This window comes from Pungitius pungitius, chromosome 9, assembly GCF_949316345.1.
Source record: "Pungitius pungitius chromosome 9, fPunPun2.1, whole genome shotgun sequence".
Classification (NCBI taxonomy): Eukaryota; Metazoa; Chordata; class Actinopteri; order Perciformes; family Gasterosteidae; genus Pungitius; species Pungitius pungitius.
In genome coordinates, this window is record NC_084908.1 from 350,030 (window position 1) to 366,565 (window position 16,536).

Consider the following 16,536-nt stretch of genomic DNA (forward strand, 5'->3'; position numbering starts at 1 on the left):
CTGCAGTTTGAGTGAAGCATCTACACCGTTTCCACTGTGCACCACTGTGCACCACTGTGCACCACTGTGCACCACTGTGCACCACCTTCGCCCACGGCAGACAGGCAAAGTTGGTGAACGTGGCGGAGCATTTAACAGCTAAGAAGCCTGGAAACCTAAACAGATGTCTATATAGATGTATACATATACTGTATATACTGTTTTACAAGGCACATTCAAAGATATCTGACCACCACCAATGTCTCTTGGACCATCGAATCCTGGAGGAGACTCCATCGAGTGCTTTTGATTTCCACAAATATACTTCAACATGTCTTTCACAGACACATAATATGAAAACCAAATCCGTCATAATGATTTTGTAAGCTCCACTTAGTTGAAATTTTTTTTTCCTGGTGACCATGACCAGGAGGCTGGTCTTCTTTGGCCGGAATGACATGAAGGGAAGAATTTAAACTTCAGTGGTGTCTCATCTAAAAATGGTGATTTCTAAGCAGTGAAGTCAATTATAAGCATTTATATGTCTGAGTGTTTTCCATTTCCTCAACAGTGCTCAACATACGCTGTAGCAGGTGGTAGAAACTGGCCCTGCTATTTCAAGTTTCTGAGAAACAGACATTTTCTAAAACATTGATAAGACTTTTAACTGTGTCTGCCTTGTGTAACACAAGTCATCTGTGTGTGTAGAAGCAGGTGACCGAGAAGAGGCAGATTCTCTGTAAATCACAAATACTTCTGTGTGCAAAACATTGACATGAAAAACAGGCACTAGACCATTCTACAAGATGCTCTTTTGTAAATGAGCTATGAGCTGTTGTGTGTCTGGACACGGCGTGTTCACATCACTCCACATCAGATTCAGAAGAAGAGACAATAACGTTAACAGAGGCTGAGACGTCGACTTTATGCCGCAGGTAGAAATGAGCGCTCCAGATCCATCAAATGTCCCCTAATCTATATATCTATCTAACGAAAGTTGAGTGAAATAATAAATGCAAAAATGTAAGTAATATTTATCTCATTAGCCCAATGGTTTCTACATTCAACTTTAATTACATTTCTTTTTTTTTCCTTTACAAATTACACTTGCAGAGTTAAAGGTCTCTCTAGGTCTGTGCTTAAATTACAGGCTGCCCATTATATTTATGATTCCTTACAATCCAGCTAGAATGGACACACTATAGTCTGCAGATTATGACCAAATGCGTTTATTCAAAGTAATTAATGCAAATTTGACTTTATTTATTGTACAATGTTAAGTATAGTCAACAGTAAAAAAAATATGTGCATAATTTATTGTTTGGGCTGATAAAAATATTTTGGTGCACACTACCATGCAATAGAAAATATGCTATTTAGAATCCATGGTGTCTTACTGTTGTGACTTGACAGTTTTTCATTGTGTGGGTGCTGCTTTCTGCTGGTTGGTGTGCAGCCATTGACCCTTTAAGCTAATACGGTAGAACAAAGAGACAGCCATGATCTATAATCATGGAACCAGACACGTCTATATGATGGACACCCTTCAATTAGATGGAATCACTGGAGACACATGCAAATTCAAACCAGGCATGAACATGTTTGCCTTTAGATGAGGACGAAGGCCAAGCCGGAGGACCAAGTCCCTCCGATGAGAATGAAACCTGGACAGGTGCAAAACGCCGGGAGGAACAAAACATTTCTGCAAGCTAACATGGGGCCTTTCTGCAAGTCACTGGCTGACATGAAGCGGTTTGAGGCACTGGAACACTGGAAGCTCCCACCCGGACACAAAAACATCTCTCACAGGGGATGGAGGAACAGGCCACGTGCAGGGTTAGGATGTTATAGTCTCTCTCCACAGTCTAATCGGGCAACCGTCACCCTCTCCACATGCTGACGTCACAGTTCATTAAACCTCGTGCATCGGACTTTGAACAAGAAGTTAATCCCGGCTGTTTATCTCACGTAGCTTTCGATCCCACGACAGCCGCTCCCTCAACAACACGGCCCGGGCGGGCCGTTATTCCGGCCGTGCCCGGTTCCCGTTGCCATGGAGATGACGTCATGCTGCAGCAACGGGTTGAACTGCGCAGGAGCGAACTAAAGGGAAGGGCGAGACGGCTCACTACGCAGCCACAGCTCCTTCCGCCATTCATCCAGACAGTCGACTGAGCCCGGAGGACCAGGACCCAGCCGCCAAAGAACCAGAGCCCGTCGTCAGTTGAGCTTCCCCCCCCCGTTTCTTCGCCAGACTACCCCCGGACACGCAACGCAGCGACAACATGCGTGAAATCGTGCATCTGCAGGCCGGCCAATGCGGTAACCAGATCGGAGCAAAGGTTTGGAACCACGCGCACCCGTCGACGTTACATCGTGACATCGATGCATTTTACTGCACTTTTGTTTGTCTGTGTGTGTGTGTGTGCGTGCGTGTGAAATGGGGTTAGTTGGTGCCGTTTGTGTCGAGGCCGCGTTTCCTCCGCAGGAACGCGTTAAATAGGTCACCGCCGCGGATTGGGACGCGTCGTGCAAAGGCTGGTGGCCCCGTACAATAGCATCCTTCAGGCCGGGGCGGCGCCCCCCCCCCCTCTCCTCCTCCCCGATGATGCCATTTTTAAATGAACGACAGCTCCGCCTGAGCTGCGTGTGTCTGGCCGCGGAGGAGGAGGAGGAGGAGGAGGAGGAGGAGGAAGAGGGGTGCGGCTCAGACAACGGACCGAGGCTCTTTGGCTCTTCGCTTCTTTTTCTCTCCTGCAAACGCGTATTAGTTCATATTTTTTAAATTGCGGTGACTTTAAACCACGTTGGGCCGCTTTGCCGTCGAGTGAAGGCGCTGAACATCGTGTTTTATGCGGATTAAGCAGACATTGAGTTACGGGAGAGGGATTTTAAATCAAAGGGGATCTATTTGTAGGCCCGAAACTACGGCACGATTCCGCCAGTTCTCTTTTTAAATCCTCATTTAATAATTTAAATGAATATGGCGTTACACAGAATGGATGGAGGTCCTTTTGTCTGACATCAGTCCAAACGGATGATGTGCTGCAAGCGAAGTGTTTGCTTTAATTACTTTAATTAATCTAAATTACCACAAGAGAAACCTTTTAATTTTATATCCGGTGACTCTGCATTAAAAACGGCTTCGTTGAAAGCGACGCACTCACCGTCATGTTCTATCCCCCCCCCCCCCCCCCCCAAAAATAAATAAATATAAAATAAATGATCTTAACAGTGTTGCGCATTTTGGTTAATGGTGATATTTCTGTCCAACCCCCCTGTAGTTCTGGGAGGTGATCAGTGATGAGCATGGCATCGACCCAACCGGAAGTTACCATGGCGACAGCGACCTGCAGCTGGACAGAATCAATGTCTACTACAACGAGGCCTCAGGTCGGCACCTACAAACACCTGCTCTCTGGTTCCTTCTCAAACCAAAACACGTTCTAACACGCATGCATTTGTGCTCCAGGTGGGAAGTACGTGCCCAGAGCCATCCTGGTGGATCTGGAGCCCGGCACCATGGACTCTGTTCGCTCGGGCCCCTTCGGACAGATCTTCAGACCCGACAACTTTGTCTTTGGTGTGTGATCAGCTACACACACACAGGCCTAATGCGTTGGAGAGTAATGCAATTAGAATTTGAGTTCCTAATGAGGCTGAATATTACGATTGCCGAATGTAATGAACCTTTTGCATCCAGGCCAAAGCGGCGCTGGTAACAACTGGGCCAAGGGCCACTACACGGAGGGGGCCGAGCTGGTGGACTCCGTCATGGACGTCGTGAGGAAGGAGGCTGAGAGCTGCGACTGCCTGCAGGGTTTCCAGCTCACACACTCGCTGGGAGGTGGGACCGGTTCTGGTATGGGAACTCTGCTCATCAGCAAGATCCGCGAGGAGTACCCTGACCGCATCATGAACACCTTCAGTGTGGTGCCCTCTCCTAAGGTACAACCGTCACCTGTCACTGCTGATGGGTGTTTTTTGTAAATCCCCTTTCTGCCTCTTGTGACCGACCCGTGTCGTCCCCCCAGGTGTCGGACACGGTGGTGGAGCCCTACAACGCCACGCTGTCCGTCCACCAGCTGGTGGAGAACACGGACGAGACCTACTGCATCGACAACGAGGCCCTCTACGACATCTGCTTCCGCACCCTGAAGCTCACCACGCCCACCTACGGAGACCTCAACCACCTGGTGTCCGCCACCATGAGCGGCGTGACCACGTGCCTGCGCTTCCCCGGGCAGCTCAACGCCGACCTGCGCAAGCTGGCCGTGAACATGGTGCCCTTCCCCCGCCTGCACTTCTTCATGCCGGGCTTCGCCCCCCTCACCAGCCGGGGCAGCCAGCAGTACCGCGCCCTCTCCGTGCCCGAGCTCACGCAGCAGATGTTCGACGCCAAGAACATGATGGCCGCCTGCGACCCGCGCCACGGCCGCTACCTGACCGTGGCCGCCGTGTTCCGCGGCCGCATGTCCATGAAGGAGGTGGACGAGCAGATGCTGAACGTGCAGAACAAGAACAGCAGCTACTTCGTGGAGTGGATCCCCAACAACGTCAAGACCGCCGTGTGCGACATCCCGCCCCGCGGCCTCAAGATGGCCGCCACCTTCATCGGCAACAGCACGGCCATCCAGGAGCTGTTCAAGCGCATCTCCGAGCAGTTCACCGCCATGTTCCGCCGCAAGGCCTTCCTCCACTGGTACACCGGCGAGGGCATGGACGAGATGGAGTTCACGGAGGCGGAGAGCAACATGAACGACTTGGTGTCCGAGTACCAGCAGTACCAGGACGCCACCGCCGAGGAGGGCGAGTTCGAGGAGGAGGGCGAAGAGGAGGTGGCCTAAAGATCAAGTCTCACATCATTCCTCAACTCGTCATAACTCCATCCAACCCGCGGTCCAACTAACTCCCTCCTGTAAACCCACTGTGTGTTTGCCCGGTTCCTCTCAACACGTTAATAACTCAGCGCTCGAATAGTTAGTTCACACAGCTGTGCTTTTTGTTGGTAGCTTTCTGTCTAAGTTCATTTATCACTACGAGTCAAACCGTACCTGGGCCAAGTATTCAATGAAACCGTTCAACGCAAATTTGATCACTTGTCAAATTTGGCATTGATTGTAATAAATTTGTTGGAAAAAAAATGAATCTGCTTGATTTTCTTCTGTGGTACATTTAGCACACAATAGAAGGGGATTACTGAGCCTCACACTGTATCTTTGTGTAGTTTTGCTGACACCTTTTACAAAATTAGATTATTTTTGTTCATGTTCAGTCAAAATTAATTCCGTAGGAAGGAAACTAAAATGGAGTCGTACAGACTGGGTGGTGCTGGGGGAGACCACCAGGGGGCGTCACTGGTACCGGGCCCAGTGCTTCTGTCAACATGCTGCTTCCTACATTTAAGATACTTGAACCACCGAAGGCTTTAGAACACCTCCCCTTTGAGAAGGAACAAACTACATGATTTGAAGCTTCTTCTGGGTTGAAACCAGACGTCAGGTATCTGAGTTCATGTTCCTTTGACCTTCTGCTTCTGAGAAGATTGGGTTCAATGTGGAGGAACCGAGGACATTTCCTTAAATGCAAATCTCCTTTAGGTCACAGAACCGAAATGCAAAGAGCGTAACATTTTTTCAGTTTTAACTGCTGTCACACGAGATTTGGTTTTGCATTTCAAGGCTTTGTTTCAGACGGCTGCTTATTTTAAATAAGATGTGAGATACTTAATAGAAATCTGAGTGAATAAGAGTGCTGATCTTGGAGAGGTGGTCTCATGTCAGACGTCATACGTACACACACCCCATGCACACACGGACACTCTGCACATACCCACGTAGATCAGGAAGTGTTTGTTCATTCTCATTGCGCTAATTTGTCAGACTGCTGCTTCCACCATCGTCTGCAGGTCTGACTCCGGTCTGCTGCAGACCTCCGCCCTCCTCAACAAGCACATGGACACGGTCACATCCAGACAGCATGGGCTCCAGACTGAAGTAAGTTAATCTCTTCATTTAAGGCCGAGTCTCATCATCACTCTGCCCGGCAGTGTGTTCTTGTGGTTTTCATCACTTCCTCTCACAACTGCACAGGAAGCTTCCTGCAGCTCTGCTGCCTTTTGTTAGTTGGCATTAACTTCATAGTAGGCCACAAAACGTTGATCTTTATATATAGTGTTGTTTGGAGTTGAATATAACTGAATATTTTGATGTAATCACAACCAGTGGAGGATAAAATACGAAGATGGTTAACTTTAGTAAAAGTAGCAATAATACAGTGTAGAATATTTAGCTTTTACAAGTGAAAGTCCTCCAATAAAAATCTGTACAAAGAGTAAATGTACTTATTATGAAATATGGCCCATTTCTATAATTCTTGGTAGTTTCATCTGTAAAAAAAACACACTTTAGCTGATCGATATTTGATGGTAATAAACCAAGTCTGCAATTTAACTACGTTAGTCGGATTTAACTACAAGTAGCAGAAATATAAGAAGAAAGATACATTTCATCACGGCATGTACCTCTTACGGTTGATATTACTGTCTCTAACAGACAGACCACTGTCTGCATTTGTCTTTTTGTGCATTGACGTGGACGTGTTTTGGTCAGTTTGGATTCTCACATGAGTACTCTGCCTCCTTCCTGTCAGACAAAACCCAGAGCGGACCTTCTATTGGTTCTTTGAAGCAACTTGCCCCGTAGCCCGGGACAAAGGTGAGTCCATAATGTACAGTAGAAACGGGGGTTGCATGTTCTGAAACTGTTTACATGGACTTAGTCAGTTGTCTGCAACAGAGAAGTTGATAAAAGATTGTTCCTCAAATTCTTCCTGTGAATTTATTCCCATGGTCCTTTTCCTTCATTAAACACTAACCTCTGAAATTTGCTTCAAACCTAAAAGCAACAGAAACTAATTTGTGTTGTGGAATGGTTTTCTATGTATAAAAATGAACATATATTTATGAAGGGGTTTGTGCTGAGCCGAGTTACATCCTGTCACATGATCAGAAAAACCACACGGCTGTGTTGTGGTAATCTGACGGACTTTGCAGCTCGACAGTTGGCTGACGGGTTTAACTGCTACATGCTTCTAATTCACTTGAGACATTTATTTCATTTACCTATGTTTTATGTGTTTTTATCCTTCTGCTTCCCTCATTGTGGCAGATCCTGGCGTTCTGTTTCGGTTTCCAGAGGACTTCAGTGATGAGGTAACCACTCGTGTCTCCTGTTTGGAGATGTACTGTCACGTTGAAATGATTGAAATGACTTCTGTTGGGAGGCTTTTAATCCATTCCATCATATCCAAGTGACACCTATGAGATGATGAGATGCAACGTTAATAAAGCATTTAACTATCAACACCGTGATCCAAATGTACTAAATCTAAGCTGCTCTCATCTTGAATTGTTCATCGTTTGAGAAGAGACACATGTGTATTGGCAACATTTGATGTATTGATCATGTTCAGTGATTGCACATCTTAGACATGTTGGAATATTTGTGGAATGTTACAGCATGTTAAGCTTAACGTGGTCATGGTGAGGACGTTTCATTTCTCTCTGCAGGAGTCCTGTCAAACATCCCCCAGGTTCTGCTTCCCGTATGACATCCAGAGGTGAGTCTAAAGGACCTGACTGAGTCCCTGAGTTTGCATCTGTATGTTTCAACGTGTCCGTCTGCCCAGAGCCAGGGAGAGTGTTGCCGTGCAGCATTTTACTTTTGTCCTGACCGACCTCGAGGGATGCCAGCGCTTCGGGTTCTGCCGCCTCACCAACAACACAAATACCTGCCTCTGCATACTCAGGTGCGTGTGTACGGGGTGGGGGGGCAGCGAGCGGGTCATTATCGTGACCCGTGCCTTTGGCGTCATGATTTAAGCCCTTTCAAATCCCTCTGATTGCAGTTATCTTCCGTGGTTTGAAGTGTTTTACAAACTCCTCAACAACTTGGCCGATTTCCTCACCAAAGGACAGGTGAGGTTCCAGCGGGGGGGCTCTGTCCTCACCGCTGTCCCCAATCCCACACGCACTCTTGCATGAGCATAACTGACGGCCGTCGTGTCCTCGCCAGACCAACGAGACCAAAGCCCTGCTGGCCGCGCTCTACGAGCAGCCCCCGCCCCCCCCAGACGGAGCCGTCACTCTGCAGATGGTAAATCTCAAACGAGCCACACTTCACCCTGTTTCCTGTCAGAGGTCAGACTGTTGTGTTTTGTCCTGAGGGAGGGCAGCTGTGGGTCAGCACAGAGGTGTCCCATCCCGTTGGACACCAAGAGGGGGTGAGTCCCACAGGTGTTGGTGTGGTCCTGAATGACTGCTGAGTGGATGCAGACTAACTCCTGCTGGAAAACTCGAGCTGTCGGCGCTTGATGGCTTAACCGAACGTGTGTGTGTGGACTAAGAACTTGTCATTCACCCCTCTAATAAAATGTTTTATGGCGTAACGCGATTTGCACTAACTCCATTCATTGTGACTGGAATGTATGCATCCATAACAAATAACCCATGATTGTACTGACCCAACAACAAATGTTCTGTCTCGGGATAAATCAAATCAAGGCTCCGGCCGGCCGTACCTTGTGGATTGTTAACATTTTTAAGAGTTTCATTCCAAAGTAACAAATCCTGCGCTTGAAAACACATCCACACGTCAAATGACCTTGGTGTGAGAATCGATAATATTGATTAAAGATGTTATTAGAGGAGAATAACACAACAGAAGAGGTTGAATGCTGGTTGATTTAATAAGAACACGTCTGGTTCACACAATACTAAAGAACTATTTCATTGAAACAGAATTTTGGAATGAAAACCTAAGTCTGATCTGGAGAAGCACAGTGGCTGCATGACCTTGAAGGCAACATTAAAAACACGTCCATTCAATTACTCCACCTTTCTTTATAATGTACTGTGTCTTTTCTCATTTTGTACAGGTTCCATACTTCATTGCTCCGGACCCCAAAAGTCTCCCCTCCATCCCTGAAAATGTGAGTGTACACTAAGCTAAGCGTAGGGTCGGGGTCTGATGCAGCAGGTGGAGTTTGCCCACTCAAAGCGATGTGTCTGTGGAATCACCAGAGGAACTTGACGGAGCTGATCGTGGCCGTGGACGTGGGCAACCTGCTGCACCTCTACGCCAGCATGCTGTTTGAGAGACGCATCCTCATCTCCTCCAGCAAACTCAGCACGGTAAGACCCACAAACTCCCTTTATTGTTCCACCTTGAAATCACAAACTGGCCTCCATATGTCCTACGGACAACTACGCAGACCCTCCTGAGAGGAACAAGGATGACTCGTATTTCTGTTGTGTAGCTGACGGCGTGCGTCCATGCACTCAGTGCTCTCCTTTACCCCATGTACTGGCAACACATCTTCATCCCTGTCCTGCCACCGCATCTACTGGACTACTGCTGGTAAGAAGTCTTTCTGTTCAAATCTGTATCCCCATCCATCCATCCATCTCTTTGTCTGTAACAGATTTACCTGTTTTCATTTGGTTGCAGTGCACCTATGCCTTACCTGATAGGGGTCCACACCAGTCTGTCTGAGGTAAGCTGCTGAGTGAAACCATCCCAGACACAAAGGAACATCACATCACAGTGTGTCTCTGTCCGTCCAACAGAAGGTGCGGAGTCGGGGGTTGGAGGAAGTTGTTATTCTGAATGTGGACACAAACACTCTGGAAACCCCCTTTGACGACCTGAAAAGGATTCCTTCAGAAGTGGTAATAAATTGCCTATTGTAATAGAAATAAATGAATGTTAATGTTATTTGCTCCCGTTGTGTTTCCACCGCATCTGTACAAATGTGATGTTAAATTAAATTAGACTCATAGCCGACAAACAAGGAGACGAAGCAGTCACCTGGTTGCTTTAATGAATAACTTGTGTAAATATACAAGTTTAATCAGTGATGATCAGCATCTGAAGCGCTGTCCTCAGTACCTCAGAAAGTGTTGTACCAAGAGGAGGGTGCAACCTTTTTCAGTTTTTTCAGGAATGGTTCCTTAAGCAGTTCCTGCATTGGATGAATGATAAGAACATGGTCAAGGGCTTTTTGCTAGATTTCCCCCCCCCATCTCCCCTCCTCTTCTTTGTGTCATACTATAATCCACACCATCACTGATCTAACAAATGCTCTCTTCATTGTAGCGCATTCGTTCTCTTGCTTGAATAAGGTTGTCTTCAGCGTTGTCGCTGAGTTGGAGCAGCAGTTGCTCTTGATTTATATCACTGGTATAAAAGTACAGCGTGTCTCCAGATGTCCGGGCTGAAGGCGTGTCTGAAGCGCCAGGCCGTGTCTCCGGGCTGTGGTGTCTCAAGGGCATACCTGAAAGCTCAGGCTCTGCTCTTTGGTGGCTACAAGGACGCGCTGCAGGGTCAACAGGTCAAACCTCAAAAAGCTTATTATTGTTTCTTATTATAAAAATGAAAACAGTCGAGCAAACATTTCATCATTTGTTACTTTACGCACCATGCATACTTCATTCCCTGTATTGTGCCTCTTGCAATATCGATCTTTGCAGGAGGGTGAGGTGTGGTTCAGTGAGGAGATTTTTCAAGATCACAAGTCTGCCAGTATGAGGCAGTTCCTACAGAGTGCCGTCCATTTACAGTCCTTCAAACAGGTGCGTGCTGTGCGTGCTGTTGTTAGTGCCCCCTGCTGGACACGAGCTGTAACTCACACACCGGATAGACCGCATTACAGTAAAAGGAAATGGTGCAACGTTTGTTAATAGATGTCATCCTTTATGCAGTTGTAGAGAATGACTGATGAATTAGTAAGTTGTCCTTATGTTAAATATTCTATATTTGATTAAATCAGATATAATAAATCAGGTATCAATCAAATATTTGTTTTGTTTTGAAGTTCATTGATGGCCGCCTGGATATTCTGAATGAAGACAAAGTACCAGATGATCTCTTTGAGGAGGAGATCTTGAAGTGTGAAAGCGCTGGAGGTGCATTTGTGCGTCCGTGCATATGTGTGAGTGTGTGTGACATCACTCACTTACCACCTGTCCTCTTGTGTTTCTAGGTAGGAGCAAATCCTATCAACAGCTGGTTGGTAATTTAAAGGTAAGTTCTTTCCTCTTAACTCTAATAAAACAGTCAGAGGTCAATCCCCTGCTTGTTAAACCCAAAGTCACCTGTGCTTTTTACAGAAAGGGGGAGGAGCGCTGATCCTTAACATGAAGTCCAAAGCAAACATGAGGGTGAGTGCAAGCCACAGTGTTTTTACTGGGTGGTTGTCAGCATTTCTAAAACTCCTCTATTCACCATGACTAAAATCTCTCCCAGGCCAAAGGTCTCGCCAAGTCTGGTTTGAAAAACCTGCTGATGCATAAGGTGGGCAAGCGTTCATGATGGTACAGCTGATCTGAGCTCTCTGTGGTTTCACTGTAATAACACATGTCTGTTTGTTCAGGCCCACAATGAAGAGCACTCCCTTCAGAGAGGAGGATCCGTGTCGCACCGTCGGGCCAAATCAGACTGCTTACAGAACCGCCTGCCAATCACACAACACTTTGGGAGGGTGAGATCTGACAGAAAACAACCCCATATCTATATTTATATGTATTCTATAACACTGGAACAGTCTCACTAATGTTCTCACCTCATTGCCTCGTCTTTTTTTGCTTGGTTTCCATCCCTTTGCTCCTGTAACGCGGTCTTGCCTCGTGTCAGTCTCGTCCCCGCCGGCCTGTTCACAAACTCAGGGCTTCCAGAGACAAGGAGGACGTGCAGGATGTTGGAGACGCATGGGCAGGGTGAGAGTCAGAGACAGGCTGAGAGACGGGGGACTTTTTGAACAAAAAAACACACGTTTCGTTTCTTATCGCTGCGTTTCAGAGCCGAGTCCGAGCCTGCAGTCGGGCCTGACTCTGAGCTCCAGAAGGACCAAGAAGAAGGGGACGATTCATCGCCGTGTGACTCGGAGGAGATGGATCTGCTGGGGGAGATCTTTGACACGCTCAGCTCTCGGAGCTCCCAGGAACGGGGCCTGCTGTACGGGACACGCAGCCTGGACCTGTTTGGACCGGACAGCCATGACTATATTACCAAGGTATGGAAATGAGGAGGTCTCTCTCTCACACACACACACACACACACAGGTCGTTTCTGGTTTTACATTGGCTGTGTGTTTTTTTAGGGCCGTTTTCCACCCAACCCGAGCCAGGAAAGTCTCAGTGGCAGTGGGAGCCTCCACAGCTGGAATCTGGAAACCACAGAGGAGCTGTCAGACCTGACGGAGGACTCTGATTGGCTGGGCTTGGACACCAGCGCACCAGAGCAGGAGGGGACAGACAGTCTTCTGGTGGTGTGTGATCAAGAATTCAGAGACAGGGAGTTCGGAGAGGAAGAAGTGAAGGTAGCAATTAACGGCAACCAAGAAGAAGAAATAGACAACAGAAAAAACGTTGAGGAGGTGAGCTTAGACAAAGAGACAAAGGAGGAGGGGATAGGGAAGGGAGTGAGTGTAGGAGAAGACCCAGGGACAGAAATGGCTGAGGAGCGAGAGGACAAACGGTTGAGAGGAAATAAGAAGGACGAGCAAAATCCGAAAGAAGAGGTCGCTGAGGGACAAGAGATGAAGGAAAGTGAAATACAGAAGGAAGAAGAGGGGAAAGATAAGCAGGAGGAGATCAAATATGATACTTTAGACAAACTTATAATACCAAATCCCCATCAAACTAACGCTATGGAGGACAATCTGAACCCCACATCTCCTTCTGGGCTGCGACAGCTCCTCGAGGACCCTGAATCTCCAGCAGCTCAGGAAAACAGCAGTGAAGAAGCAGTAAAGGAGCAGGAGACGAGACGGAGCCCCTCGACCCCCAAAGTGCTTCCTGCTGCAGCGCGCTTCCAGCTTCAGGCGCATGGCCGAGGCTTTCAGGTGAAGTCCAGGACTGAGGAGCTGAGTGAACCTGGAAGACCTCGCAACAAGCTTCAGAGCAAGGACACGGCACAGACATCATGTGACTCAAACGCTCCAGAGGCAGCAATTAATGAGGATGAAGACCTGCCTCTAATAAAAGTGTCTGAACTGAAGAAGCGATTTGAAGCTTAGAAGATGGTGACATTTTAGTTTGTCTTACTTTAAACAAATAACATGAAAACACAAAAAAATAGCAATATGCAAGTGTGTCACAGATTTAGTCATTTGTTGAAGTTTGTAGCAAATGTTCCATAAAGTGGAGTAAAAGGTCGCACTGCAGAGTGTGTTTTTATGACGATGTACATGGGACCGATTTATGAACAATGAAGAAGCCTTTAACAGTGTGACTCACTTATGTGTTTATGACAATAATGTTTAAGTAGTTTTGTTCATTTGTCTGAATATTACTTGATTAAATAACTTGTGCATTGCACTTATTATTGAGGCAAATGCTCTTCAACAGGGAGGACAATTCATTTTTGAATACGGTTACTGTATGACCTATTTGTCTTTCACACGTATATAAATGTTAGAGAGAGAAATGCTCCAATTAGCTAAAACTGACAAATGAGGATCATTATTATATTCTGGCAAGTCGTCACTTTGAATAACTTAAAAACCCAATAAAGGAACATTTGTTGAATGATCCAGTACGATGGAGAGAAAGGACGTGCATATTTATGATTTATTTACAGAACACCTTGTTTACAATTTATTTTGCAGAAATTCAACTTAACATCAAAGTGCATCAGTGTTTTAATCAATGCCCATTAGTGGAAATCATGTGTGTGTGTATATATATATATATAAATATACATATAACCCAGGGTAGACTAAAAATATAGTAACCTCTGTACAAATAGAAAATATACTTAAGCTAATATCTTTCATGTGGCAAAATAAATGGAGTGCGTAAAATTGAAAACAATACCACGGAAACATACATTTCCTCCTTTCTTGCAGTGACAGAATGGACTAATCGGTTCATTGGATGCCACCAAGATCCAAACAGTACGACCAGTGGCGCGTGCCTCAGTGGATTTGCCGGTGCTGAAGACGTACCCGGACCATCCTTGAGGACACCAAAGTCAGGAAAAACCCAGAGGTTTCCATCTGCAGGTCCTCCTGCGCATGTTCATCATATGAGGCGTTCCTCTTTGGGCAGCGGGAGAGGCAGGCCAGGTCTTTCAGGTCCAGAACCCACCTGTTTCCTCTCCTCCGCACTGGGCCTGTAGGTTCCCTCCGTCCTCCTCTTCTTCCTGATGACACACAGCAGCAGCAGCAGAGCCAAGCTGAGCAGGGACAGCACGGCGGACACGAGCACTGACACTATGGGTGGGATCGACACCTGCGTCGCCATGGTGACAGCCAGCTGGGGAGGGAGTTGCACACAGGTCAGGCCAAGGCGTCAGTAACTGCAGATAAAACGATTGATTGATTGATTGCAGCATGTTAATTAATGTCCATGCATTGACTGAATTTGCAAAAATGCAAATTTGTCCAGGCAAGAATGAATATACTCTCTAAACTGAGGTTTTATTTCCTATATAAAATATATATACAATACTTCTAGAAAACAACAGACCAATACAATAAGTAAGTCGATCCCAAAGAGAAAACCAACACATCCTTCTTGAGGAAATAGAGAGCACCACCAGCTCAGGTATGCACTGCGTCTTTGTGTTTGACAGTTAATGAGTGACGAGTGACAACAGGAGCTTTGAATACCAGGAGAGTTTATCCACTCCAAACATTAACCGGCTAAAACACGGGAGCAGCAATAGCATAGTAGTTTAGACACATTTACTCATTCAATGAAAACTATGGCTCCAACCCTCTGACTGGTACTGTAACTTAGTCCAATATAAAACACCTGAAATAATGAACTTAAAAGGAACCACAAAGAAAGACCAACATCCCTCCGATATACAATCACAATCCGATTGTATAAAAATGTGGGAATTTGCTGTTTTGCTTACATTTCAATTTTAGTAAAGGAATACATATTCAAGTTTTAAACATTTTCAGATGTGAATGAGTCATTTTGGGCTTTTGAGGCTGTGGGCTGGTGTACAAGAAACATAAATTAATTAAGTTATAAATAATCGTTAATGGGATGAAGGCCAAAAGGCTGAAAATCCAAAAGCATCTGTGATTTTGTCTGTTAATCCACCTGCCGGCATTGTTATCACAACGTGTGTAATGATGAGTCTACACCTTAACAACTGATAAGAACCACGGAGGGAACTCAGCAGCGTACCGATGCATTCATGGCAAAAGAGGAAAGAAAAGAACAACACGGCGCTCATCGTCCCACGAAAACACCCCGGACACAAACTGCTCCCCCACCTACGATGTGCCCTTTGCAATCAGAACGACCAAGAAATGACCAAACGGCCCAGGTGGATAAACGCGCGCACACGGCGGAATGCACCAGGTCCTGCGACACCTGTTCGACCGGTGCCGTCTCGGCTCAGGTGAGCCCGCTGCGGTGACGTCACAGGTGAAACCGCTGACAGGTAAAGATACGGAGGCTACGTGGTATCGTCTTGTGGAAGGATTAGTCTGTTTTTGATCAATTCCACGCGGGTTACCTGTCTGTCATTGAGGTTCAGGTGAGATGAGCGACGTGTCCCGGATGTGACTTCTGGTTCAAAGCCAGATGTTCGGACGAAGCGCCAAAACTCTTAATCCAGTCAGGGGTCAGTGTAGCTGAAGCTATTTGCTCACACGCGCACCTACCTGTCCATATGCAAATGAGCAGTGTCACGCGCCATGTCTGCGCCAATCAGAAACGGATCCTCTCTCTCTCTCTCTCTCTCTCTCTCTCTCTATCTCTATCTCTATCTCTAGAAAATATAAAAATAAATAAAAAATCATCTCTCTCTCCCCCCCTCTGTTTGTTTAATCCTACACATAAATTGCCAAATATAAATTATATACATATGTTGCCATATCGAAATTCCTACGATTAAATTTGTCCTTGTCTAATTTGGGATTTCTATTTTTTTTAACATACATCCCACAGACTGTGTTTTCTGTACCATCAATCACTCACTATAGATATAAAGTATAAGAAGAAGGCCTGTTGCAAATAAAGGAGGCTTTAGTTCATCAGCAGAGGTTAATCTGGAGTGACCTACTTTCATTATGACTATTCAAACAAACATGTCCAAATAATTGAACTCTGGACACGCAGAGCAAACGCACGGTGGGGTTGCCCAAGACCCGATGAAGTTACAAGACAACAAGTTCATCAAATGAATTATATACTTAAACACAAGTTCCACAGCGTTAAAAAATAAATCCTTTGTGGCAGGTGTGGAAAAGGTATCACGATTGATTTCTCATGCAGATTGACCTTACTTTTATGTGTGAGCTTTAAAGAATAAAATATTAGATCAAGCCTTCCATCAAAAATGACAAATAACTTTTCAAAGTGCAACAAGAAAATGTAAAAGTGAAATTTAGTGTATTTTCAGTAGCCCCAAAAAAGTGTATTATGCAATGCCGCCATAGTATTACACAACAGTAAGGTGGACTGAAATTATCATTAGACCTACAAACTTAGAAATACTTGCAATGCATTTTGTTAGAATAAATCAATAGTTC

At 45.9% G+C, this 16,536-nt stretch overlaps 2 protein-coding genes across 3 annotated transcripts; both read left to right on the top strand.

Moving 5' to 3' along the window:
- The first annotated feature begins 2,074 nt into the window (after positions 1 to 2,074).
- Positions 2,075 to 5,127, top strand: LOC119217664 (tubulin beta-4B chain-like). Its single transcript, XM_037471490.2, has 5 exons — positions 2,075 to 2,321; positions 3,264 to 3,372; positions 3,452 to 3,562; positions 3,683 to 3,927; positions 4,014 to 5,127. The coding sequence occupies exons 1-5, from the start codon at positions 2,265 to 2,267 to the stop codon at positions 4,824 to 4,826; spliced, it is 1,335 nt and encodes a 444-aa protein (XP_037327387.1). The 5' UTR covers positions 2,075 to 2,264; the 3' UTR covers positions 4,827 to 5,127.
- A 365-nt stretch (positions 5,128 to 5,492) lies between these two features.
- On the top strand, positions 5,493 to 13,577 carry dennd1c (DENN domain containing 1C). Of its 2 annotated transcripts, XM_037471487.2 has the most exons (23): positions 5,493 to 5,975; positions 6,631 to 6,695; positions 7,149 to 7,192; positions 7,550 to 7,599; positions 7,669 to 7,788; positions 7,888 to 7,957; positions 8,055 to 8,135; positions 8,206 to 8,262; positions 8,917 to 8,970; positions 9,062 to 9,172; positions 9,298 to 9,398; positions 9,489 to 9,534; positions 9,608 to 9,709; positions 10,246 to 10,371; positions 10,511 to 10,612; positions 10,855 to 10,945; positions 11,023 to 11,063; positions 11,150 to 11,200; positions 11,286 to 11,333; positions 11,413 to 11,520; positions 11,673 to 11,755; positions 11,838 to 12,051; positions 12,139 to 13,577. In XM_037471487.2, the coding sequence occupies exons 1-23, from the start codon at positions 5,959 to 5,961 to the stop codon at positions 13,054 to 13,056; spliced, it is 2,700 nt and encodes an 899-aa protein (XP_037327384.2). In that variant the 5' UTR covers positions 5,493 to 5,958; the 3' UTR covers positions 13,057 to 13,577. The 2 variants fall into 2 exon arrangements, with proteins under 2 accessions (XP_037327384.2, XP_037327386.2); XM_037471489.2 differs by lacking the exon at positions 8,206 to 8,262 and having other exon boundaries at positions 5,498 to 5,975.
- The last annotated feature ends 2,959 nt before the right edge of the window (positions 13,578 to 16,536 follow it).

Coding starts and splice junctions, on each gene's coding strand:
- LOC119217664 (XM_037471490.2), top strand. CDS start 2,265: ATGCGTGAAATCGTGCATCTGCAGGCCGGCCAATGCGGTAACCAGATC. Junction 2,322..3,263: donor GTAACCAGATCGGAGCAAAG/GTTTGGAACCAC, acceptor ACCCCCCTGTAG/TTCTGGGAGGTGATCAGTGA. Junction 3,928..4,013: donor GTGTGGTGCCCTCTCCTAAG/GTACAACCGTCA, acceptor TCGTCCCCCCAG/GTGTCGGACACGGTGGTGGA.
- dennd1c (XM_037471487.2), top strand. Junction 9,173..9,297: donor CCTCCAGCAAACTCAGCACG/GTAAGACCCACA, acceptor TCTGTTGTGTAG/CTGACGGCGTGCGTCCATGC. Junction 9,535..9,607: donor TCCACACCAGTCTGTCTGAG/GTAAGCTGCTGA, acceptor TCCGTCCAACAG/AAGGTGCGGAGTCGGGGGTT.